We start from the raw sequence: 24,463 nt of genomic DNA on the forward strand, positions 1-24,463 counted from the left end.
ATTCTGACGGCTAGCTGCAGAGGTGTTATTTATTTCTAAGTTTTTTGGTTCATGGTTTTTCATGCTTCTTGGGCAATGGAACAAATATATTTTCTGAACTTTATGCCTGAAGTATAAACCTGCTTTGTTATCGGTTGCAAACCTTGGATTTAATTGTGGAGATTGATTCTTTAATTCGATAACCTACAAGAACCCCCTTTGGATGTATTTTTAACCGTGGGACTATTTATTTGCTTTTGAATTATTTAGTACTTCCAAGGAATGAATTGCTTGGCTGATGCTTTGGCCAACTTGGGAGTTGCTTGTGTAGATGCATCTTTTCATTCGGCTTTTCACTTACCAAAACACTTGCATGGTAATACAACTTGGTACAGCTGTTTTATGTTTTAGTTCTTAGAACATAATACTCTTGCAAAAGCTTCGTTTTGAGATATATGTTGCCCCAAAGCTTTTCTCTTGTTTGTAAAAGTCCAAAAGAGATAATTATCAATAAAATTGAGTTCTAATCATCCTCTTTAAAACACAAAAGGAAACAAATGGATACTACTGCAAAGCAAATGATAGTGAATTGGACATCATCATTAATTCTTGAGGTGCAACTTCGACAACCTATGTACAACAATGATCAATATATAAAATAAGACAACAATAGCCCAGCCATCTTATTGTAAATTTAGGCCAAGGAATAGGTAGAGGGCATGCATATACGACAATGAACCATATCATGATGGGGAAAAAATGGGTAATCAAATAGATCGATGAGAAGCATTGACACTTTTTTCAAGCACTGCTGAACATCTCAGCAGCCTGGGAAGGGTTTTGGTCAGTATTCTTAATGGGATAGGAGGCTTCCATCGCAATCCCACACTTGCCAGTGTACGTGTCAACCACATTGCGCTCTATCTTGATGTATCCATCCTCACCCCAGTTCGTCCCCCATGAGTTCCTTACCAACCAGTAATCCGCCCCATTCTCTGTCCCATAACCAACAGCAACCACACCATGGTCTAGCGCTGACCCACATTCACCAGTAAATACACCCTGCAAAAAGAATATGAAAGAAACGAGTTGGTATTGTATACAATTGAAACCAATAACTTCCTACTTGACAAAAAAATGAGACTTCGAACTTTGAAAAAGGAGATAAACAGAGTCCAATTACACCAAGATGGCCAAGAAAGAGAACAGTCTTACCAAGATCACCCAGCTTCATATTATCATAAACTAGAGTCCAAAAGTTTACCAACCCAAGAGGCAAGAGAGTTATTTGAGAAGTTTGAATCGATCTTAAACAAGAAAATTTAATCAATCAACCATTTCTTTTTAGAGTATGCATACTCAACCTGTATTTCTGACAAACCATACCAGCTTCATATTCCACAGAGTAGTTCATTTGGCCATAAGCAATTCAAATTAGAAAAGAATTTCTATAGTTCTCCGGAATATAAGCAACACATGGACTAGCTCCTAATCAAGCTAACCATAGAAAGAACAAAAAAAATGGAGCAAGCCCTTTCCTTTGAGAAACATACATGTTTACCTCTAATGCTATCAACCACAAAAAGAAATAAAAGTAGCAAGTCAGCTTACCGATTCGTAGAGCTGAAGAGACCTGCCACCGGCTTCAATTGCAACACTCACAGGCTGATGCGCCACAGCCTTCTTCAACGCATTCTCGTCAAAGGCCGGAACATCCTCGTACCCATCAATGCTAACAACCTTTGTATTCTTCTGCAATTAATAATCCAAAACCAATATAACCCCACAAAGAAATATAAGTAGAAAAAAAAAAAGGCTTCGAGGAAAGCATCAGAGAAATTGAAAAATAAATGAAGCTGTTTCGATTTCGATACAGACCCTAGCCGAGTCGCACTTGTTGTCAACGCCTAGGTAAGGGTAGTCAGAGTCAGTGTCCATGCCTCCGTTGTTGATGATGAACTCGAAGGCGTAGTCCATGAGACCACCATTGCAACCGCCGTTGTATTCTCTGTCGCAATCCACAAGTTCTTGTTCCGATAGAGAGATGAGTTCTCCGGTGGCGATTTGGTTTATGCCTTCCACTGCAGCCACCGTTGAGAACGCCCAACAACTTCCTGCTCACGTCTCGGCCAGTTAGCGACAGAGTATTTATTCATTTATTACTACATACCATAAGAAGACAATTTCTAATCTCTCTATACTTAGCCGGACCAAGTCGGAATGGTGGGCTTAAGGTGCCTAGGCCCAAGCCCAACCTAATATATATATTTATATATTTATATACATAGATCGGCCGACTGTCGGCTTGACCTGACGTTTGCGTGTTTAATACAGTATTCTATATTCACGTTGGGTTCCAAATCTAACAGTCCACTTTTGGCCACCAAAAGGTCTGCATGCAATACTTTCTCGCATGCATTTAGTTTATCATTAGATTTAGAGATGAGGCAGTTTTAAATTATTATTATTATTATTTTAAAATTTAAAAAAATTAAATTATTTATAATATTTTATGAAAAAATTTAAAAAATTATAATAATAGGATGATGAATAGAAATTTCTAATCCAAATCAAACTTATTCGGAACAAAAGAAAAGAGAATTCCACAGCCAATTGCCAAAGGCCCATGTGTCAGTGATGTAAATCATGAGTAAACCTTATGTTATGATCTAAGGCCATGGCAATATATTCAAAAAATAAATTGAACACCCAGAAATAATCATAACATGAATGATTTCCTTTTAAATTTTTGGTTTCCCATTTAATTTTGCAAGCAAAATGTTTGCTTACCACAACTTCCTTGGTTCTTGATGGGATTAATAGCACCTTTGACCCTCCAATCAACGGACGCCGGCAATTTTTCAGATGCCCTGAAAGCGTACCTCTGGCTGGGATTCTTGGACTTCGTGATCCTTCGCTTAGGGTCAGTCCTGGTGCCCAAGTAGATGCCACGGTACTCCTCGTTGGTTAAATCGGCAAAGCTGTTGAGCCCAATCTTGTAGGTGCGGTTCTGCGTGTTGTGCTCGTCGATGAACCTCAGATTATCCTTAAAGATCTCGAACCTCCTCTCGTTCTCTCCCAGCCCGTTGTAGGCCTTCCCGTGCTTGGCCATCCACGACATGAAGATGTCCATCACCTCGGCGTCGCTACGACCTGTTGATTGCTGATGTTGGTTGTTATTGTTGGTGTTGTAGCTGATGATGGACATGTCAGAGGCAGAAGACAAGGCGAAAGTGAGGAAGAGAAGAGTGGATATGGCTATAGACATGGTTTCCATGTCAGAAGATCGAGGATGGGTTGGACGGTTATATGTTTCTCAGAGGAAGGGAAAGGAGAACAGAGGAGGGTGTTTGGTGAAGAATGGGAGGTGGGGTTGGGCTTATAAAGAGATCGAGTTACTTATCAAACAGGGTAAAAAAGAAGAAAAAAAGTAGAAAATTAATGAATATGTATAATATTCAGGAATGATTCATTATTTCAAATAAAGAAAAAGTAATTTACTCGAGAGAGAGAGAGAGAGAGAGAGAGATGACATAACTCCTAGAAATACTAGGGTCAGAGAACTGCAATTTCTACACCATGTGGCCTCGTGGGCTGTCGTTGGACATGACTAGAAATACAAGGCCAAGCCAATGCCCTTTTAGCAGTTGCAAGAAGTTTAAAACGGAAACGGAACCCCCGATAATGGTAATGGGAAATTGGGACATGGGGCAAGTTAACCGAGAGAGCCTCCCGTTTCAGCGAATGACATTTGTTTTGAGTCTTAAAAAGCAGCACAGACTTTGCTTAGATCTTTGTAAATGCTTAATTTTCAGAAACCTATCCGTCAACTTGAACTCCGTGCCACTGTTTATGAGCTTTTAATGGCCACCGAAAGCAATATAAAAAGAGTTGCGTGAAAAAGAGATCAGGGGCCCCCTTTTGTGTGAATCAACAATCCACCATGCGTTTGCAATGTAATTTCATTGGTGTCACCTAAACAAGCTGTGGGGAACACAACACGTGTCAGAAAATGCATGCTATCTTTTAGGAAGAAACTATAAAATTCTTAGGATTTTACATTAATTCTAATGTCGCCACTTCCACGTCCATTAATACATTAATTAAAGATGTTGAAAGGCATCGATCTTACTCATCCTTAATTTCCAATTTGTCATATTTTTTTTTTTTGGTAAGAAACAGTGCGTCAGTCCTGAGAAATTTCATTTCTTATCGCTTGGGGGAAGGAATCAACAGGTCATCCTCATCTTCGATAATTCTTTGGTCTGAAAGTTAGATCCAACTAACAGTCAGCAAAGTCATACAAGCGGCATGTAATTCCCATCGATCTAACCTACTTTTGGCCCAGCCAGCCATCCAGAGCTTACGCCGTTAATTCAACAGAGAAAAAAAAAAGAAAGGAAAAAAAAACAAAAACAGCAAGTGGCATGCATGCATGCAGTCCCCAATGTCAGTAAGCATTAAAGTTGGGCGTCGCCACTATTTTCTGTTCGCCGCCAAAAAGATGTTGTAATTTGCTTCTTCCGGGACGGCAACGAATCCGGAAGAGGTTTATTTCGCGAAACATGGGGGCACGTACCGGTTTTGAGCCGCTCTCCGATTGCCGGCCCACTTGAACACTATTGTGTTTACATTACATGAAATAAATGCTTTGTTCAGTTAGTGCCGTTTGCACATTTCAAGGACAATGCTTTGCAATGAATGCAGGCTTTATCACATTGGGCATAGTTTTCTAAGAAATCCATGCAACTGAACCCAACTCTCTGATTGATTCTTCATTGTGCTGATCGAAAATCCCAAAATCCAATTCCGTCTTTCACTCCACACTGATTTGCTCTAATTGTCTTATTCCGACTTTGATATTATACATATTTTATAAAAATATATATATTTTTATATATTAATTATATATATTTTATATAACTATAATTTATATAGTTAGTTAAATTTAATAACATATAAATATGAGCAAATTATTATAAAATAATATGTTTATACTATAATATAAATAGATTAAATTGATTAATAATAATAGATCATGTAACACTAATGTATAATACCGATTAATGTATAAACACTAATATATAATAATATGTAATACTAATTATATTAATTAATATATAATAACATTTAAAACTAATGTATTATGTATAAACACAAATATATAAATTTATAATAGCATGTAATACTAATATATAATGACATGTACTAGGAATGTATAATAATCAATGTATAATAACATGTAATACTAATGTATAAACATTAACATATAATAACGTCATATAATAATATTAATGTATAATAATATTAATTTGTACAATGATTTATTTTTTTAATTTTGGTTATATTTTAATAAAATTGAAATTGAAAAAATATTTTTTTAAAAAAACTGAAATATGGAAGTCCAAATCCAATTAGTGAGAGTCCAAAATTGTTAAATTAAAATTTTAAATGGCCTAAGAAAAAAACCAAAAAAAGAAGAAGCCCAAATCCGACTCCGTTTCGACAAGTCGGAGTCGGAGTCAGATCGAAAGCTATGTGAATCGGAGTCGGAGGTAGGGCACTCCAACTCCAATATTGTTGGTGCTCAGCCCTAGTTCCTCGTATAATTTATCTAAATAAAATTTGAAGCCAATTATTAGGTCCAAGATTTATGCAGAGGAAGAGACGCATGCATCGAGATCCTGTGAAAATTGAAATCACCACTTTCACGAGACCAGATCGAATATGATCAAGCCCTAGCTGCCTCCAACAAGAAATGAAAGCATCTCGTATCTTATTGACCTGACCAAAATCTGTCAAAACCTTGTGTGTGTGTGTGTGTGTGTCGTGTGTGTATATATATATATATATAGAATCATCTTAATATTGGAGGCTCCTGAATAAATATTAGACCCTCTACTTAATTAATTTAGTATCTTCGTAGTCATGATTCCCCTTCCCTCTATAGTCTATACAGTTAATATTTACATAGCGGTTTTTCGGCAAAGGTTCTTTCTTTTTTGGTGTATCCAATGTGGAAGTGTAGTCATATATAACTCATCATTATGCATGTAGGATGCATGAATGACAGTAACGAAACTCGCTTTATCAAAGAACAAAACGCAACAAATTAATGTCTTTAAAAACATATAGATAACATACATTAACAATGGAAAACAAGAAAAACATAAACCTAAAAAAAATTAAAAGCTAGCAGATCATGTTCCTGGCCAGCTTATAAATTTGTCTTAGTAGTTTCTTCATGTTCCCATATATCTGGGATGGAGCAACGACATATTACATATAGCTTGGTCTTTCAGTACTAATTCATTAATTTTGCCATATTATCAAATATTTTAACAAATTCACTCATAAATTAACATGTATAGCAATCTATATATATACATCATAGAAAATATTTTAGGGGAGACAGGGATATATATCAACATGACTTGGAACACAGTTATCTGATCATCTTACATTCAAAGCGGGATTAAACTGATCATGAGGCTGCAAGTGGCCTTAATTTGATAAAATGACTTCAGAGAACGTACGTACGTGAAGCCCGCCGACTACTCGGCTACCTTGGCAACACTAATAATTGCGAGTTGTTCTCTTCTTGCGTCGTCTCTGGAGAGAGGAGATCAAAGGTTTCAGTCCTGTTATAATATTATTGGCTGATATGTATAATGTGAAATATGGGCAGCTTGAAAAGGCCGCATGCAAGGAATTAATTGTCTAACTCAAATGAAAGATAGGGATGTTATATCTTGGAATGTGATGATCATCTCAGCTTATGGAATGCATGAACATGCGCGCAAAATCTGCTATAGATATATTTCAACAGTTGGAGACTTGAAATGTTAAACCAAATTCGCATTGTCATGCATGATTGTATATCACTTTCTTTTTTAAGTTACAACAATTATGTAAGAGCACTATGTTATTGTTAAGATATTGTTAAAATATAAAATAAATAATAAAATTTATCTATTCTCATTAGCTTAAGTTTTTTAAACAAGTAATGATTTTACGTGGTATCAGAACAGAGGTGCTGAGTTTGAATCCTAACTCTATACTCTACTATGCACATTTAATTAAATATTATTTCAATGTTGGGTCAGAAGGAGAGTCTGGCTCACACATGAAAGGAAATGTTAAGATATAAAATAAATAATAAAATCTACCTTTTCGGTCATCTGCTTAAGCTTTTAGGACAATTGATCATGATTTTACATGGTATCAAAGCAAAGGTACTGCATTTGAATATTGACTTTACATTCTACCATATTTAATTAAGGGTAATGATAGACTTACAATCATTTTACCACCACTTTACTACTCTTAGTGTATTTGTTTATTTTCTTTTAAGTATTTTTTTAATATCTTTAATCATTAAGAACAAAATTTAAAAAATATACAATTTCACTAATAGTCACTTTCTTAACCATTAAGTAAAAGAAAAATTTTTAAAAAAATTAAAAAGAGTAATAGAAGGGTAGTAGAAGAGTGGCAAGACTATTATTATTATTTAATTAAATATTCTAGTGTTGAATCATCTATTGAGAGAGAGTCTGGCCCACACGTGAGGGGGCTGGTGAGTGAGGACTCATGGGTTCCAAATTCCATGGAATGTGAATTACTAAACAATGAAAAAACAACAATAACAATTAAAAACTAAAATAACTACCTGCACCTTTGCACTTCTATCTTCTCTACGTTGTGCAAGTGCCACATACAATGCTTTGCTGATAACCATTTTGCCATTCATTTCCAAGAGCTACCACAAAGAAAAAACACAGACCAGAAACAATTAGGGCAAAAAAAAACATAATCATTGACCAAAGATACAAAAAGTAAAAGAAAGTACACATGACAAGGAAACAAGAGCAAAATGAAAATGATTATAGTGAAAATGAATATTGATGTTTGTCGGGAATATCAACTCACAGCTCGAGATGATTCTTCAGCGGTCGAGAAAGCAACAAATCCCGATCCTCTACTTATACCATTATCGTCACGTAAGACCTATATATATTAAACAAAAAGCAAGAGACAAAGATCAGCTACAGATACAAAAGAACTGCTCCAACCACGCACATTAATTGCATGTACATGATGTTGAATTCATTATCAAGTCTAGGGATCGATGCACAATACAAACCTTGCATGAAGTAATCGTACCGAATTCTGAGAACAATTCCCTTAGCTTATCATCGGTATTGATGCTATCATCTAGGTTTTTAACAAATAAATTCAGCCCTTCGTTAACATCTACGTACTTGTCAACCTTCTCCTGCAAGTACTCTTGCTCGATTCCCCCTTTCAAATCAATCTCTCTTTCAGATTGTTTCTGAGCATTCTCAACATACCACTCCTTATCTTCAAACTTCTTCCCATTAAGGGCCTCAACAGATCGAGCTGCATCCTCAGAGTCTTCAAAGTTGACAAATCCAAAACACTTAAGAGTTTCCATCTTCATCTCTCATAACAACAACGTTGGTAATAGTTCCAAAATCACCAAAGACTTCCTTAAGCTCTTCCTTGGTAGTCGATTCAGAAATATTTTTCACATAGACATTGTTAAATTTGTTCCTATCTGAAGCAAAATCTCTTTCGTACTTACGTAGAAAGGGTCCAACAAAAACTTGTTTGTCATTCAATAGCATGCCATTCAGCTTTTCAATAGCATTTTTAGCAGAATCTTTAGTATCAAATTGTACGTAACCATATCCTTTTGATTGACCCCGCTGATCAGTTTCTATCTTGCAAGATAATATATTCCCGAATGTTGAAAATGTGTCATGCAGTGCTTTGTTGTCAATGGCCTCGTCCAAATTCTTCATAATATATTTATATATATAATATAGACATGATCAGATTGATCAACCGTATTAGTGATAATGAATATACCCATTAAACTTAGCAGGGTGCTAATTAAGTACTGCAACATAAAGACCAAATTAATTAAATTATAAAATCAGAGTACCTTAACAAATATATTCCCTGCCCATGTTTCAAGGCCATAATAATACATAATTCTGATCCGCTTGCCAATGAGAGGAGTATCATTCAAAGTAGCCAATGCCTGTAACGTTGTGACCAACAATTAACAAAAGTTTTCAAAAACAAAAAATTATATAATTGGCACAACTTGGATGACTCATGTAGCAATATCATGACTTCAGTTTGGATGAGTACTACTTGATTGAATTAAGAAGTACTATCATTGTTGTGTAGAGATGAGCATGATCTATTCACGTCCGACATCCACATGTTCGGAATTGAATTAACATGTATAGGCAATTAATGCAGATTTATTGAAGCTGATGCAGTTTTTCAATAAACTCTATAAATAGTCTAGTTTGTTATATTTAGACTATACTGTTAATTAGCCTATCTTAAAAGTTGTTTTGATTAATGCTATGTTATTTCAAGGTGTCCATATAAACCTGTACCCTTGTGTAAATGCAAGTTTTTGACTAGGATTAGGTGACTAGATGGATATAGATTAATTGTTAAGTTTGTTGGATGAATGTAAAGTACTATTTTATCATTATCTATAAACATTTGAATTATACCAGGAAGTTATTAGATAATGGTTTGGATAAGTCAAGAGTGTGTACAAATGAAGTTCGAAAAGTCAAGAATTATCCAGTTGAAGAAATCTATATCTGCTGAGGCGACTTAGCACTGGGTGTCAAGTCAACATAGTTGTCCCAACAGAGTCCTTTCGTCAGCAGAGTCTTACTGTACCTCAAATTCCTAACAAACTCAATCCATCAGCAGAGTCCTACTGTAGATTAAATACTGATCATAATATTTATGATGGAGATTTCGACTGGATGATTATCTTTTTGATCATTTTGTTTTAGAAAATGAGTGTGAGAAAATTTCTTGTTCTTTTTCCTCTTTCTCTCATTGAGTGTGTGCTTAATCTATGTTGGAGTTTGATTGATTGAGTTTAGCCATTGGAGTTCCAGGAGAGAAGTCAATAGTTTGAAGATCGCTAGAGGTTTTGGCTGCTACTGTAGTAGAGGCAAACGGGCCGTTTATCAGGTCAAGTAAGAGAGTCAATTAGCAAAGGTTTTGTAATTAAGAATTACTTGTAACTGATTTTCAAATAATAAAATCGATTTTTCTGGATTTGGCTGCCCCGTAGGGTTTTACCTTTAAAGGGTTTCCCTTCATAACCAAATTTGATATAACACACTTTATTTACTTTATGTATTTGATTGATTATCAAATTATTTTATTATTAATCACTAACCAATTTGTTGATTGAATTGGTAGAATGTGGTAATACAATATAGGGATACTTGGATAATTTCAATTGGCATTAGAGTGTGATTCACTCATTCGAGTGTGATCCGTGCCCCTATTGATCATATCATCATTGACAGCCCCGCCACAATTTGATGGGAAAAATTATACATATTAGAAAGTTCGTATGAACACTTTCCTTAAATCATTGGATGAACGTGTATGGCATGCAGTTGAGCGAGGATGGACTAAACCCGAGACAATCATTGATGCATGTACAAGAGATGAGTATTCTAATAACGGTATTTTCTGAAAAATTTAAAAGAATTTCCATGTGTGAGGTGTGGCTAAAGAAGTTTAGGATATCTTTGAAGTTACGCACGAGGGAACAAGATTTGTAAAAAATTCTAAATTGCAATTACTAACCTCAAAGTTTGAGGAGATTAAAATGCTGGAAGATGAGAGCTTTAAGGATCTTTATGTTAAACTTAACGATATTATAAATTTTAGGTTCACTCTCGACGAGAAGGTGGAGGACTCAAGAGTTGTGAGGAAGATCCTAAAATCTTTTTCAAAAAGATTTCGCCCAAAAGTTACTGACATAAAGGAAAGTAAGGACTTTGATGCAATTAAGGTTGAAGAACTAGTAGGTTCCTTACAAACCTATGAGTCTTCACTTCCTCAAACAAGAAAATGTAAGTCCATTGCTCTAAAAACTATGAGAGAGGACCATGAAAATTTTTCTAATGAGGAGAATCTAAATGATGAGGATTTAGCGCTTATTGCAAGAAAATTTAGAAAAGTCATGTTTAACAAAAGGACAAATGGAAAGCAAAAACGATGTAAGGAATTCGTTGCCAAGAAAAATGATTTTGAAAAATGGAATAAAGATAAATCTGAGAAAATGATAAGATTAAGTGCCATGAATGCTCAGATTATGGTCATATAAAGATTGAATGTCAAAACTTTAAAATGAACAAAGGAAAAGCATTTAATGTCACACTGAGTGACAACTCAAATTTTGAAAATCCCAGTTCAACATCTAAGGATGAAAGTTCATTTATGGCCTTTTCAACTATTATTAGTGAGATTTCTGAAATTATGCTAACAAAATCTAAAAGTAATGATAATGATAATGACTCGGAGGTAGCTCTAATTGAGGTTGATCATGAGCTGAGTTTACATGAAACTTATAATGATTTATGTAAAGAGGTGGTCAAGTTGAAAAAACTAATTAAGAAACTGTACAACAAGCTCATAGCCTTGGAGAATGAAAAGAATAATATGTTTGAGGCATTAAAAATTTCTAAAGTTGAAGTATCAAGATTGAACACTCAAAGATGAGTACTTGAGAATGAATTGAAAAAAGTTCAAGAATACAAGAAAAAAACTTAAACTCAAAAATTAGATGAGATGTTGAGCTTTCAAAAATCCAACTGTGATCGCACGGGTTTGGGGTACAAGAATTCCCAAAGCAAAGAATTTCAAGCCTCATCATCCGCCGCCACCTCATTAAAAGATATTATTTTTGTTAAAGGAAGCCAAGGTGAGGATACTCCAAAGAAAGTTGTGTCAAAATCTAATATTTCGAGAGCCTCTCATTAAAGATCAACATCAGGGAAGCTTAATCGATATAAGTTCGAAGGTAAGTTTATTCTTACTTGTCATCATTGTGGTATTCTTGACCACATAAGGTCACATTGCTTTAACTTGAGAAAAGTGCAGAAAAAAGAAAGAAAAATAAAATCTTCAAGAAAGGAAAAGAATTTAGAAAAAAATGTTGATGAGTTAAGTCATCAAATAACTACCATCAGTCGTAAACTTGGTGAACTAGTAGATTTTTGTCTTCTCAACAATGAAAAAAATATGCAAAGTGATATGGAAAAGACCAAACTCAAAGCTAAATGGGTGATTAAAGAGGATGTCGTGTGTTGTGTTTAGTTGCTCACACAACACTCAAGTCAATGGACAACTGCTTGTGGTACCTGGACACCGCTTGCTCAAGACATATGTCGGGTGATGAAGCTCTATTCAAGAAGATTGAGTCCACAAATGGAGGAATCGTGACCTTTGGAGATGGGAGCAAGGCCATAGTTGAAGGGAACTATTGAAATACCTGAACTACCTACTCTTCATAATATTTTATTTGTAAGTGGTCTTAAGGCTAATTTATTTAGCATTAGTCAATTTTGTGATGATGATCTTTCTGTGTAGTTTTCAAAGAATAAATGTAATGTCTATAATCAAGCTGGAGAATGGGTCTCGAAGGGCACTAGAACTTCGGACAATTATTATGAAGTCTCTTCAACATCAAATTTGAGTTGCCATAGAGTTTTATTAGATGAAGCCGAGCTGTGGCATCAACATCTTGGTCACAAACCATTGGCCTCTTAAGCTACTTCACATGGACTTAATGGGTCCAACACAGATCGGGAGTCTTGGAGGGAAGAAGTATATCATGGTTATTATGGATGACTTTTCTAGATTTACTTGGACCATACTTCTAAAGGAGAAATCTGAAGCATTTCACCTTGCCAAGAAGTTGTTCAAGAGGCTACAAATAGAGAATGACCTTTCTATATCTAGAATTCGTAGTGATCATGGTAAAGAATTTGAAAACTCTAACTTCTCCTCTTTTTGTGATGAACAGGGCATCCATCGGGAATTCTCTGCTCCTATTACTCCACAACAAAATGGAGTAGTGGAAATAAAAAATAGAATTATTCAAGAGATGGCTCGAATGATGTTGAGCAACAAAAAGATGGCCTTATACTTTTGTGGAGAAGCTGTGAGCATGGCAAGCCACATTCTGAATAGAGTTGTCTTTAGACTTGTGACAAAACATACCCCACACAGGTTGTGGAAGAATAAGAAGCCCACTGTTGAATATTTTAGAGTTTTCGGCAGCAAGTACTACATCTTGTGTGATCGAGAAAGTTCACATAAATTTGACAGCAAGAGTGATGAAGGGATATTCCTCAAATAGCAAAGCCTATAGAGTCTACAACCTACATACAAAAACTGTTATGAAATCTATAAGTGTGGTTGTAGATAATGTTTTAGTTGAAACGACAAAAAGGGAACTTGAAAGCATGAGAGAGTTAGCCCAGGCCATAGAAGAGAATTCTGAAGAGCTTAGTGATGTAGGCCGTGTAGAGCAAGCACCTCCAAACTCTCCTCCTCTAAATGACAATGAACCCTCCTCAAGGATTAGTCATAATCATCCATGAGAAAATATTCTTGGTGAACTAGATTAAGGAATGAAACTTAGAAAAAGAGTTCTAAATCAAATTTCTTTTGGGTGTTATTTATTGCAAGTAGAACGCAAGAAAGTTTAAAAAGCTTTAACTGATGAAAGTTAGGTAAACGCCATGCATGAGGAACTTCATCAATTCACAAGAAATGAAGTATGGTAGTTGATTCCTAGACTTGAAAATTACAACATCATTGGAACCAAGTGGATCTTCAAGAACAAGTCCGATGAACATGGCACCATAGTCAGAAACAAAGTAAGACTTGTTGCACAAGGCTACACACAAGTAGAAGGGATTGATTTTGATGAGACTTTTGCTCATGTTGCACATTTAGAGTCTATCCACATATTACTTGTTATATTCTGTCATCTAAATTTTAAGTTATATCAAATGGATGTTAAGAGTGCATTTTTAAATGGATTACTACAAGAAGAGGTATATGTAAAACAACATAAATGATTCATTAATAACCTTTATCCTGATTATGTGTACATGTTAAAGAAGACACTCAATGGACTAAAGCAAGCACCACGAGCTTAGTATGAAAGGTTGACAGCTTACTTGAGCACGGTTTCACTAGATGACAAGCTGATAGAACTCATTTCATAAAAAAAATCAGGTAAGCAACTTCTCATTGCTCATATTTATGTAGATGATATTGTTTTTGGAGCAATTCTTGACTCACTCGCCCATGATCTTGCTACTGAAATGAAATCTGAGTTTGAAATGAGCATGATTGCGAGTTAAATTTTTTTTTGGGCATTCAAGTTAAACAAACTAAAGAATAAACTTTCATCTCACAATCTAAATATGCTAGAGAACTTGTTAAGAAGTTTGGAATGAAAGGAAAGAGTCATGCTCGCATTCCTATGAACACTTCAGTAAAAATCAGTACAGACCCTACAAGTAAGAACATTGATCTGATACTCTATAGAAGCATGATAAGGAGTTTACTTTATATTACAGCAAGTAGACTCGACATAGCATTCAATACTGGTGTGTGCTAGGTTTCAAGCTAATCCTAAGGAATCATATCTTATTACAGTAAAAAGAATCATTAAATATCTAAGTGCAACTGTAGATTATGGGATTTGGCATTCTAAGGACACTAACTTGACACTAGTTGGCTACTCGGATGCTGATTGGGCTGGAAATGCATATGACAGAAAAAAAAAAAAACCCGTCTGGAGGATGCTTTATGTAGGTGGAAAACTGGTTGCTTGGATGAGTAAAAAGTAAAATTCCATCTCTTTATCTACAACTAAAGCCGAGTATATAGCAGCAGGAAGTTGTTGCACACAACTTCTATGGATGAAAAAGATGATTGAGGACTACGAGTTCTCTCAATATACTATGACAATTTATTGTGATAATTCTAATGCAATTAGTATCTCAAAAAATCTTGATCAACACTCTAGAACCAAGCATATAGACATTAGGCATCATTTTATTATAGACTTGGTTGAGTTAAAAATTGTCTTTGGATCATGTGTCCACCGAGCATCAACTGGCTGATTTGTTTACAAAACCTTTAGATAAGTTAAGGTTTGAATTTTTAAGAAAAGTCATTGGTGTGTGTGACATCAAGTGAAAGTTCCATTACTCACTTGTATTTAAATTTCTGCACTTCAATAGGTTAAAACGTGCATTTGTTTCTTTTTCTGTTTCACTAGTTGCTTAATTAAATTATTTTTTTTTCATATCAAGTGGGTTTCTAGTTGAGCAAGGTGCAAGCTTTATGTGTATGCCAAGATTTGAGCATTCGGATCCTCAAACAGTCAGCTCCTTAGATTGAAGCAATTTTTCTGTTGTGCATCTCACTTTGTGTGTGCTAACCTTATGGTTAAGCAAACAAAATCACCTTATTATGCACCGTGAGGAACCTAACATTGCCCTCATTATCTTTATTGTTTCTTAGATTAAGAGATGCTCACAAAAAGAGAGAGTCAATGCCTTAAATTGACTAATACTAATTGAACATACTACTAAAAGGAAGAGATCTCCCCTTATCAAGCATAAAGGGTGATCCATACAGAAAAAGTCAGTGTTTATTCATTGCGGAAAAATGCGAACACTTAACACGGATCTGCCATTTAAAGTCCTTATAGAAAAAATTGTTGTTCAAATCATTGTGAAAAAAAATGAGCAATACAATAATGGACATGACAAGGGCATAAAGACCTTGTGCTTGGAGGAGGTACTTTTTCAAGTATCTAGGTCCTAACATAAAATTTGACTTTTAAGAAAAAAAGACCCCCTTTGGAGTATCTATAAGAAAAATAAAATAAAATAAAATAAAAGGTGGGGGGAAGAAAATAAAAGCATGTGTTCCTCAGTCACACACTCATGTGAACTTTGATTGATCACCTAATGAGGTAAAAGCCACCATGATGAAGGCTACAAATGAGAAAGTGCATCTCCTTTTGTGTGTGGATAGTGTGAGTGACATAATGCTTGGATATATGCTACACTTGAGGCATGAACATTGCTTCAATTATTTAAAGTTTTTATTAAAATTTCTGTGAGACAATAAGTTTTTATCTTCCATTTTCATTTTTTTTTTGTATTATTTGGTATTATTTAACAAAGGGGGGGGGGGGGGAAAGAATTTTTTTAGTCCCAGTGGGACTTTGGGACTTAGGCTCTGGGAGCCTTGTTATTTTGGTTAAGTCCCAGTGGGGACTCTATGAAAGGGGCTCATGCATAGCACATTATCCCTTAAGTGACTTAAGTCGCTAAAGCCACGTGATAAACACTAAACCCTCACCCCCGATATTCACTCCCTCACTTAACCACGGCACTGGCACATCTTGTGCCTTAGCCGAACACGATCTTGCCCACTTCTCACTATTTTTAGTTGATTGGGAGTCTAATCTTGAAGGAAAAATCATTCTCCACAAGTTCCTCAGTCAAGGTGAGTGTTCAATCCGATTATTTTCTCCCATTTCTATATTTCTAGGGTTCGGCGCTCACCCATTTGGGAATGTGTTGGATTTTGTTTGAGTTGTGATTTTGGGGTTTGTATTTCTAATGGTTGAGGTGTGAATAAATGTAGTAGTGAAATGGGTCTTCATTATTCGTGTATTGAGGATAGTTTCTGGTTGGGTTCTTGGCTTTTGTCATTCGGGTTCTATGGAATGCCCACTAGGTGTTTGGTTTTATGACTCAACCAGTTTACCTCAGTCATTTGCCCATTATTTGACATGCATCCATACTCAGACATCGGGGTTGTAGATATGCATGGTTGAGATATGTTCAAAGGGGGCTAGGACGGCCTAATATGAGACTTGTACACTATTTGGATCCTAGCACTTATCCAATTCTATATTATTTTTGACTTGTACACTGTGTGCTTTTCAGATGAGGTTTCAGGAACGGGCTAAAAGGAAGGTGAGCTCACAGGCCCCCTCGACTAAAAGTTCATCTAGTGAAAGGGAACTTTTAGTTGAGGCTCCTTAAACTGAAGGCACCTCAGCCCCTTCACCTAAGACACCAAAGCCAATCTCTTTTGAGCGATTCACTTAACCAGAAGCTGAAGTAACATATAAGAGCATATTCTCTCACATACCAGTATTGGGTGAGAGAGACGTAAGCATAAATGACTTTCCCTCACCTGATTTTGAGGTCATCAGTCGCATATTTGTGGAGTGAAAATGGGAGAAACTGACACTCCTCTCACCACTCCATGGGTAGAGGTAGTGCATGAGTTTTACTCCAACATTGTACATTTTAATTTGGATGACCATAGCATTACTTTCACAGTAAGGGGGACTAGGATTGACATAACTCCATCTATTATAAGAGAGTTGTATGAACTCCCTGAGGTAGTTGCACCTGGGTATCCATACAAGGGATTGGGGGCTCCAACAAAGGTAGCCATACGCAACCTTTTTGCTGGCCCCCAAGGCCCAAAGTGGAATCCTAAAATACATTGGATGCCTCTTCATGTTGTGCTCCCACCATATAGATTGCTAGCCAAGATTATGCTGACGAATCTATGGCCTATCAGTCGACACACTAAGCTCCATTTGGAGAGGGCATACTTCATGTACACTTTGGCTACGGGAATCTCTATAGACTTCCCAAGGCATGTTATTGACATCATTCATCCCTTCCAAGTGGAGAAAGAGTTGAGCTTGCCCTTCGGTGGTCTAATCACTAAATTGGTTATGATAGCCAAAGTGCCTCTGAGAGCAAATGAACCCACTATGAAAGTAGTTGATTCAATTTCTGCTTTAAAAGTGATTTAAGTCAGAAGTTGTACTGACTAAGAAAAGACCATACACCATAGAGTCTGCCTCCTCTCCACCCGAGCCTACCATTCATATTTCTAGTGTGCTAGAGCAGATCAATCTTTTGCCTCAAAAGATTGATGCCTTTGCCAAAAAGTGGGAAGCAAGATAGTCCAAGTTGGAACAACAAGTTGCAGCCATACGCTCTAATGGTGTCCAAACCAGTGATAGATTGGTTTAGTTGTCCTTGGATGTGCAGCAGGCGATGGAGAGCGTGATGGATTCGGATGCAGAATAACAACAACCCCTTGTCAAATTGCTGACAAGAAATGGGGAGTTAGATAGCAGTAGCAGCAGTAGCAAGGGAGCAAACTAATAGGCAGTAGCAGCAGCCTTCAGCTTAGCTTTCAGCTTTAGAACTTCTATGTTTATTTTGGAAAATGTTATATGTTTTTTGATTTTTTTCAAGTTAAGAAACATTCTATTTTTTCTGTTTTGGTCTAGTTCAGTGACAGTCTATTTAGTTTAATATGTAATTAAACAATGTGATACTTGTCTTTAATGTTTGATTTTCATTTATGTGTTGAAAGGTTCTCCATGAGATCTTTTGTTGCTAGCTGTTTTTTGTTTCAGGTACACACTACATTCATCAATTGAGTAGTTTGTCACCAATTCGCCAAATGGAAAGATTGTAAATGCAAATTTTTTGCTAGGACTATGTGACTAGATGAATATAGATTAGTTGTTAAGTTTGTTGGATGAATGTAGAATATTTTATCTTTATCTATAAACATTTGAATTATGTCAAGTAGTTATTAGATAATGGTTTGGATAAGTCAAGAGTGTGTACAACTAAAGTTCAAAAATTCAGGAATTATCCAATTGAAGAAATCTATATCTGCTGAGAAGACTTAGCACTCAGTGTCAACAGACGCGTCAACATAGTTGTTCCCAGCAGAGTCCTTCCGTCAGCAGAGTCCTACTGTGCCTCAAATTCTAAACAAACTCAATACGTCAGCAAAGTCCTACTGCAGATCAAATACTGATCAGAATATTTATGATAAAGATTTTGACTGGATGATTATCTTTTTTATCATTTTGTTTCAGAACTTGGAGAGATTAGAGAGTGATCCAAGTGCTTGAGTGTGAGAAAATTCTCACAAGAATTTTCTAGTTCTTTTTCCTCTTTCTCTCATTGAGTGTGTGCTTACTCCATGTTGGAGTTTGATTGATCGAGTTCAGCCACTGAAGTTCTAGGAGAAAAGTCAATAGTTTGAAGATCGCCAAAGGTTCTGTCTGCTACTGCGGTAGAGGCAAACAAGTCATTTGTCGGGTTAAGTAAGAGAGTCAATTAGCAAAAGTTTTGTAGTTGAGAATTACTTATAACTGATTTTCAAATAATAAAATTAATTTTTCTAGATTTGGTTGTCTCGTAGGGTTTTACCTTTAAAGAGTTCTTTAAAAGGTTTCCCTTCATAACCAAATTTTGTGTAACGCACTTTATTTACTTTATGTATTTGATTGATTATCAAATTATTTCATTATTGATCACTAACCAATTTATTGATTGAATTGGTAGAATGTGGTAATACAATACAGGGGTACTTTGGTAATTTTACCTTGGAAGTGTAGAGGGTAAAACATTAAGAATCAATCAAATAGGTTGTTGATTGATTTTTTTCCTTGCAAATCTTGATTTTTCTTATTGTTTTCTAACAATTGGTATCAAAGCGGCTTCGATCTGTGAAGGGCGTTATGGCTGCTCTTGGTTCTTCTACCACAGTTCCTATATTTGGTGGTGAGAATTATGATTATTGGAGTATCAAGATGAAGACTCTTCATGTCACTTGATCTTTGGGATGTTATTGAAAGTGGAGTCTCTGATTCAACAGAAGGCACTTCAGAATCTACCCAAAACAAGATTGATAAGCAAATAGATGCAAAAGCCTTGTTTACTCTGCAGCAAGCTGTCAATGAATCAATCTTTCCGAGATTGATGAGAGCAACAACTTCAAAGCAAGCCTGGGAGATTCTGTAGCAGGAGTTTCAAGGAAATACTAAAGTTAAGACAATCAAGCTTCAAGGTCTGAGAAGAGACCTTGAAAATCTCAAAATGAAGGAATTTGAGAATGCAAAAGACTATTGCTCCAGACTCATTGAGGTTGTAAATCAAATGCATGTTTATGGTGAAGAGGTATTTGATGTAAGAATTGTTCAGAAGATCTTGATCAGCTTGATAGAAAAATATGATCATGTGGTTGTTGTAATCGGAGAATCCAGGGATCTTTCAACCTTAACTGTTACTAAGTTGATGGGATCATTACAAGCTCCTGAACAAAGAATTGATAGAAGGAGTGAAGTCTCTCTAGAAAATGCATTCCAACTGAAATTTAATCTAAAAAACCAGAAACAAAAAGATTTCAAGAAGAAGTCCAAAGGCACACCAAAAGGAGGAGAATGTTCTTGGAAAAAAGGAACTTCAAAAGGAGAATTTCCACCTTGTGATGTCTGCGAGAAGACCAATAATTTGGAAAATGACTATTTTCATCTTGGAAAGCCTAAGTGTACAAACTGTAAGAAGTTTGGCCATGTAGAGAATGATTGTTGGTTCAAAAACAAGAATCAACATGCCAATTATACAAAAGACAAGGAGGAGCACCTGTTCTTTGCATGTCAAGCCAATGTTGAACAAGAGAGTAAAGAATTGCTTATAGACAATGGGTGCATCAACCATATGACTCCAGATGAAGGTATGTTTTCAAAAACTGATAGGTCTGTCAATGTGAAGGTCAAATTGGGAAATGGTGAATTGGTGGAAGCAAAAGGAAAATGCACAATCACTATGGAAACCAAGAAAGGAACCAGATTCATCAAGGATGTTCTATTTGTTCCAAGTCTCGATCAAAGTCTTCTAAGTGTTGGTCAAATGATGTAGAATGGGTAATCTCTACACTTTGAATGGGAGATATGCACCATTTATGATCTAAAGCACAATAATCAAGAAGTGGCTGAAGTGAAAATGAGAAATTGTAGAAATTTTCCGATTCATTGGCACTACCCAGAAGCTATGATAGCTAAATTTGATGATACGACTATTTGGCATCAAAGGTTTAGACATTACAACCTTAATGCAATGAGATTATTGAATCAAAAGGACATGATAAGAGACTTGCCTCCGTTAGACCTGAATGTGCCAGTATGTGAAGGGTGTATGCTAGGAAAACACCATAGACAATCTTTTCCTACAGGAGAAGCTTGGAGGGCGAAAAAAATTTTGGAGCTTGTTCATACTAATGTGTGTGGCCTAATGAGAATGCCTTCTCAAAGCCAAAACAAGTAATTCATCTTGTTCATAGATGATTATTCAAGGATGACATGGGTTTATTTTTTCAAAGAAAAATCTGAAGATTTTGAAATTTTCAAAACGTACAAGCTACTGGTTAAAAATCAAAGTCGGTGCAAGATCAAGACTTTAAGAGAAGTGATAGAGGTACTAAATATAACTCAAGAAAGTTTGATAAATTCTGTGAAAAAGAGGGGATGGAATATCAATTGACAGTAGCTTAGTCTCCATAGCAAAATGGAGTTTTTGATAAAAAAAAAATAGGACAGTAATGGAGATGACCAGATCAATGTTGTTGGAGAAAGCCCTTCCAAAAATGTTTTGGGAAGCGGTTATTAACACAACAATCTATTTACTCAATAGATGTCCAACAAAAATTGTTTCTAATCAAACTCATATCGAGGCTTGGAGTGGTAAAAGACCTACTGCAAGTCATTTGAAGGTTTTTAGCTGCATTTTCTATATTCATGTTCCTTCACAGAAAAGACACAAGCTTGAAGGAAAATCTGAGAAAATAGTTTTTTTTTATATAGCACTCAATCCAAGGGGTATAGACTCTGTAACTTAGAGTCAAAACAGCTTGTCACAAGTAGAGATGTCAAGTTTGATGAACAAGCCACTTGGAATTGGGATGAAGAAAAGATGTCTAATCAATCTGTCCATATATCAAAAAGAAGAGAATCTCAGCTTCCTATTTCTGAGACTCAAAATGAAGGAAATGAAGAGCATGGAGATCTGCCAATGACTCCAGCTTCATCACATGGATCATAAGGCAGTTTGGATGAAACTTTTTCAACAGAAAATTCTTCACCAGGAATCTCCACCTAGAAGACTAAGGTCCTTAAGTGAGGTTTATGAATCTTAGAATTACTCCTCTGTAGAACCTGAGAATTTTGCAGCAGCTGTAAAAGAAAAAATCTGGGCAAATGAAATGGAGGAAAAGATCGTAATGATAGAAAAAAATGATACATGGGAGCTGGTCTCATGTCCTAACAGAAAAGAAGTTATTGGGGTTAAGTCGATTTTCAAAAGAAAACTTAACTCTAATGGTTCCTTGAAAAAATGCAAAGTAAGGCTTGTTGCTAAAAGCTATTCACAACAGCTAGGGATTGATTCAACAAGACCTTTGCACCAGTTGCTCGATTAGACACAATCCGAACTCCTATTGCACTTGCAGCTCATAAAAGTTGGAAGATTTTTCAACTTGATGTCAAGTCAGTGACATCCTAACAATCAGTGACATCCTAATAATCAGAGAAAGTATGCAGAAGACTTATTGAAGAAATTCAAAATGTTAGGATGCAAAACAGTGACAACACCTTTGGTTGCAAATGAAATGCTGAAAAAGGAAGATGGGGTAAAGAATGCAGATGCTGCAGCTTACAGGAGTTTGGTTGGCAGTTTGCTATACTTTACTGCCACTTGTCTTGACATTATGTATGCTACTAGTTTGTTGTCCAAGTTTATGCAGAGTCCAAGCCAAGTTCATTTTGGTGCTGCTAAAAGAGTTCTTAGATATGTGCAGGGTACTATGGATTTTGGCATATGGTTCAAGTTATGTTCCTACTCAAAATTAACTGGCTTTACTAATAGTGATTGGACTGGCTCAATTGATGACATGAGAAGCACTTCAGGATATTGTTTTAATCTGGGATCAGGAATGTTTTCTTGGGAATCAAATGAGCAAGCTACTGTTGCTCAGTCAACTGCAAAAGCTGAGTACGTTGCAGCTACTGGAGCTGTAAATCAAGCTATTTGGCTAAACATAATTCTTGAAGACATGGGAGAAAAATAGCAAGGTTCAGTGGAGATTTATTGTGATAATAAATCTACTATTGCTATGGCTAAGAATCCAATCCATCATATTCGAACTAAACACATTGCAATCAAGTATCATTTCTTAAGAGAAGTTGAAGCAAAAGGAGAAGTTGAACTCAAATTCTGCAGCTCTGAAGAACAAGTTGCAGACATTTTCACAAAAACTCTTCCTAGAGACAAGTTTCAGTTCCTAAGAATGATGCTTGGAGTTTCAAAAAGATACATCAAGGGGGAGTATTGAAGCTGATGCGTAATTGCGTATTAGAGCTGATGCAGTTTTTCAATAAACTTTATTTAGTCTAGTTTGTTATATTTAGACTATGCTGTTAATTAGCTTATCTTGAAAGTTGTTTTGATTAATACTATGTTATTTACAGGTGTCCATATAAACCTGTACCCTTGGAAGTGTAAGGGTAGAACATTAAGAATCAATCAAGCAGGTCGTTGATTGAAGTTTCTCCTTGTAAATCTCTGTTTTTCTTATTGTTTTCTAACAAGGTTGCAATCTATGAAAATTCCAAGCAAACATGAAACGTTTTACTTATGGCGGTCGAGTTCTGAAGCATGCAGATTGGAGCCATTCAATACATCTCAAAACCGAACTCTGTACGTAGATTGTAAAATTAAAACATCGATCAAAGTCAACTTAAATGAGGAAAAATTCTCCACTAGTTTCATAAACTTGGATAGAAATATTCCTACGTACGTACCAGCAGATCATAACATGCAAATTCCAATCAGTTTAAAACTAATAGTAAGAAGGACAAAAAAAGACCAATTACCGTCTTGGTTGTGGCAGTATTTGACGTAACCGTAGCCGAGAGAGCTCCCGGAGCTCAAGTCCCTCTCGACCCAGACCGAATCCAGCATACCCACATAGATAAACAAGTCGTAGAGGTGCGCGTTGGATACCTTCTGGTCAAGATTTTCGACGTACAAAAACGTCTGCCGGTACGGCCGGTCCACTCCGTTGCTGACCACGCCGTTTGAAACGGGAGGTTGCACCGCCTGATCTTCTTGATCATCATGTACCTGAGCCATATATTCCGTAAATTCTCCCAATAATCTCTGCCTTGGTCTTATATATTAACGGTGGAATTAGCTTTATTAATTCCGCTGGTACCTAATGATCATGTATTATTTGTGTTTTGCTATTTTCGTTTGCGTTTATTTATTTATTTATTTATTTTTGTTGTCACTCTGAGTACATGGCATGCCTCGTAAATAGCGTTCCTCTTGAGGTTATGGCGACTGAATTGTTCTTTCATGCATATCATTCTTTGCCAAAGCTCTAATATTATATTCTGATGTCTTTTGACTCAAATAGTTTTCTCAGCCACCTCTGCAGTTTCTGATGTCTTTATATAATTTATTCGCGATTTCCGGTTTTGCCTTTGGATATTATTTTCGAGTACGTAACCTCCTTTGCTTTTGGCGTTACTTTTACGTCTTTTAATGGCAATCATGAATTGCTTAATTTGCAGCCTATCTTCTTCTTAACTAAGTAATAACCAACCTTGACTGAAGTAGTACTAAAACACCATGACTTTGGTACAAGGCTTTTTAGGTTCAACTAGGTGGATGTTTTGATG

At 36.0% G+C, this 24,463-nt stretch overlaps 3 protein-coding genes across 4 annotated transcripts; all 3 read right to left on the reverse strand.

Moving 5' to 3' along the window:
* Positions 1-537: 537 nt before the first annotated feature.
* LOC108985752 (cysteine proteinase COT44-like) lies at positions 538-3,833 on the reverse strand. Its single transcript, XM_018958174.2, has 4 exons — positions 2,770-3,833; positions 1,858-2,093; positions 1,591-1,731; positions 538-1,041 (listed from the first exon to the last, which is right to left on the reverse strand). The coding sequence occupies exons 1-4, from the start codon at positions 3,254-3,256 to the stop codon at positions 781-783; spliced, it is 1,125 nt and encodes a 374-aa protein (XP_018813719.1). The 5' UTR covers positions 3,257-3,833; the 3' UTR covers positions 538-780.
* A 2,564-nt stretch (positions 3,834-6,397) lies between these two features.
* LOC108985754 (polyadenylate-binding protein 8-like) lies at positions 6,398-8,476 on the reverse strand. 2 transcript variants are annotated; one of them, XM_018958176.2, is made up of 4 exons: positions 8,126-8,476; positions 7,912-7,989; positions 7,658-7,741; positions 6,398-6,591 (listed from the first exon to the last, which is right to left on the reverse strand). In XM_018958176.2, exons 1-4 carry the CDS (start codon positions 8,441-8,443, stop codon positions 6,556-6,558), a joined length of 516 nt encoding a protein of 171 aa, XP_018813721.1. In that variant the 5' UTR covers positions 8,444-8,476; the 3' UTR covers positions 6,398-6,555. The 2 variants fall into 2 exon arrangements, with proteins under 2 accessions (XP_018813721.1, XP_018813720.1); XM_018958175.2 differs by having other exon boundaries at positions 7,652-7,741.
* Positions 8,477-14,106: 5,630 nt separating this feature from the next.
* On the reverse strand, positions 14,107-23,947 carry LOC108985755 (polyadenylate-binding protein, cytoplasmic and nuclear-like). The gene is made up of 2 exons (XM_018958177.2): positions 23,654-23,947; positions 14,107-14,193 (listed from the first exon to the last, which is right to left on the reverse strand). Exons 1-2 carry the CDS (start codon positions 23,910-23,912, stop codon positions 14,123-14,125), a joined length of 330 nt encoding a protein of 109 aa, XP_018813722.1. The 5' UTR covers positions 23,913-23,947; the 3' UTR covers positions 14,107-14,122.
* Positions 23,948-24,463: the final 516 nt, after the last annotated feature.

Source organism: Juglans regia, chromosome 12, assembly GCF_001411555.2.
Source record: "Juglans regia cultivar Chandler chromosome 12, Walnut 2.0, whole genome shotgun sequence".
Lineage (NCBI taxonomy): Eukaryota > Viridiplantae > Streptophyta > Magnoliopsida > Fagales > Juglandaceae > Juglans > Juglans regia.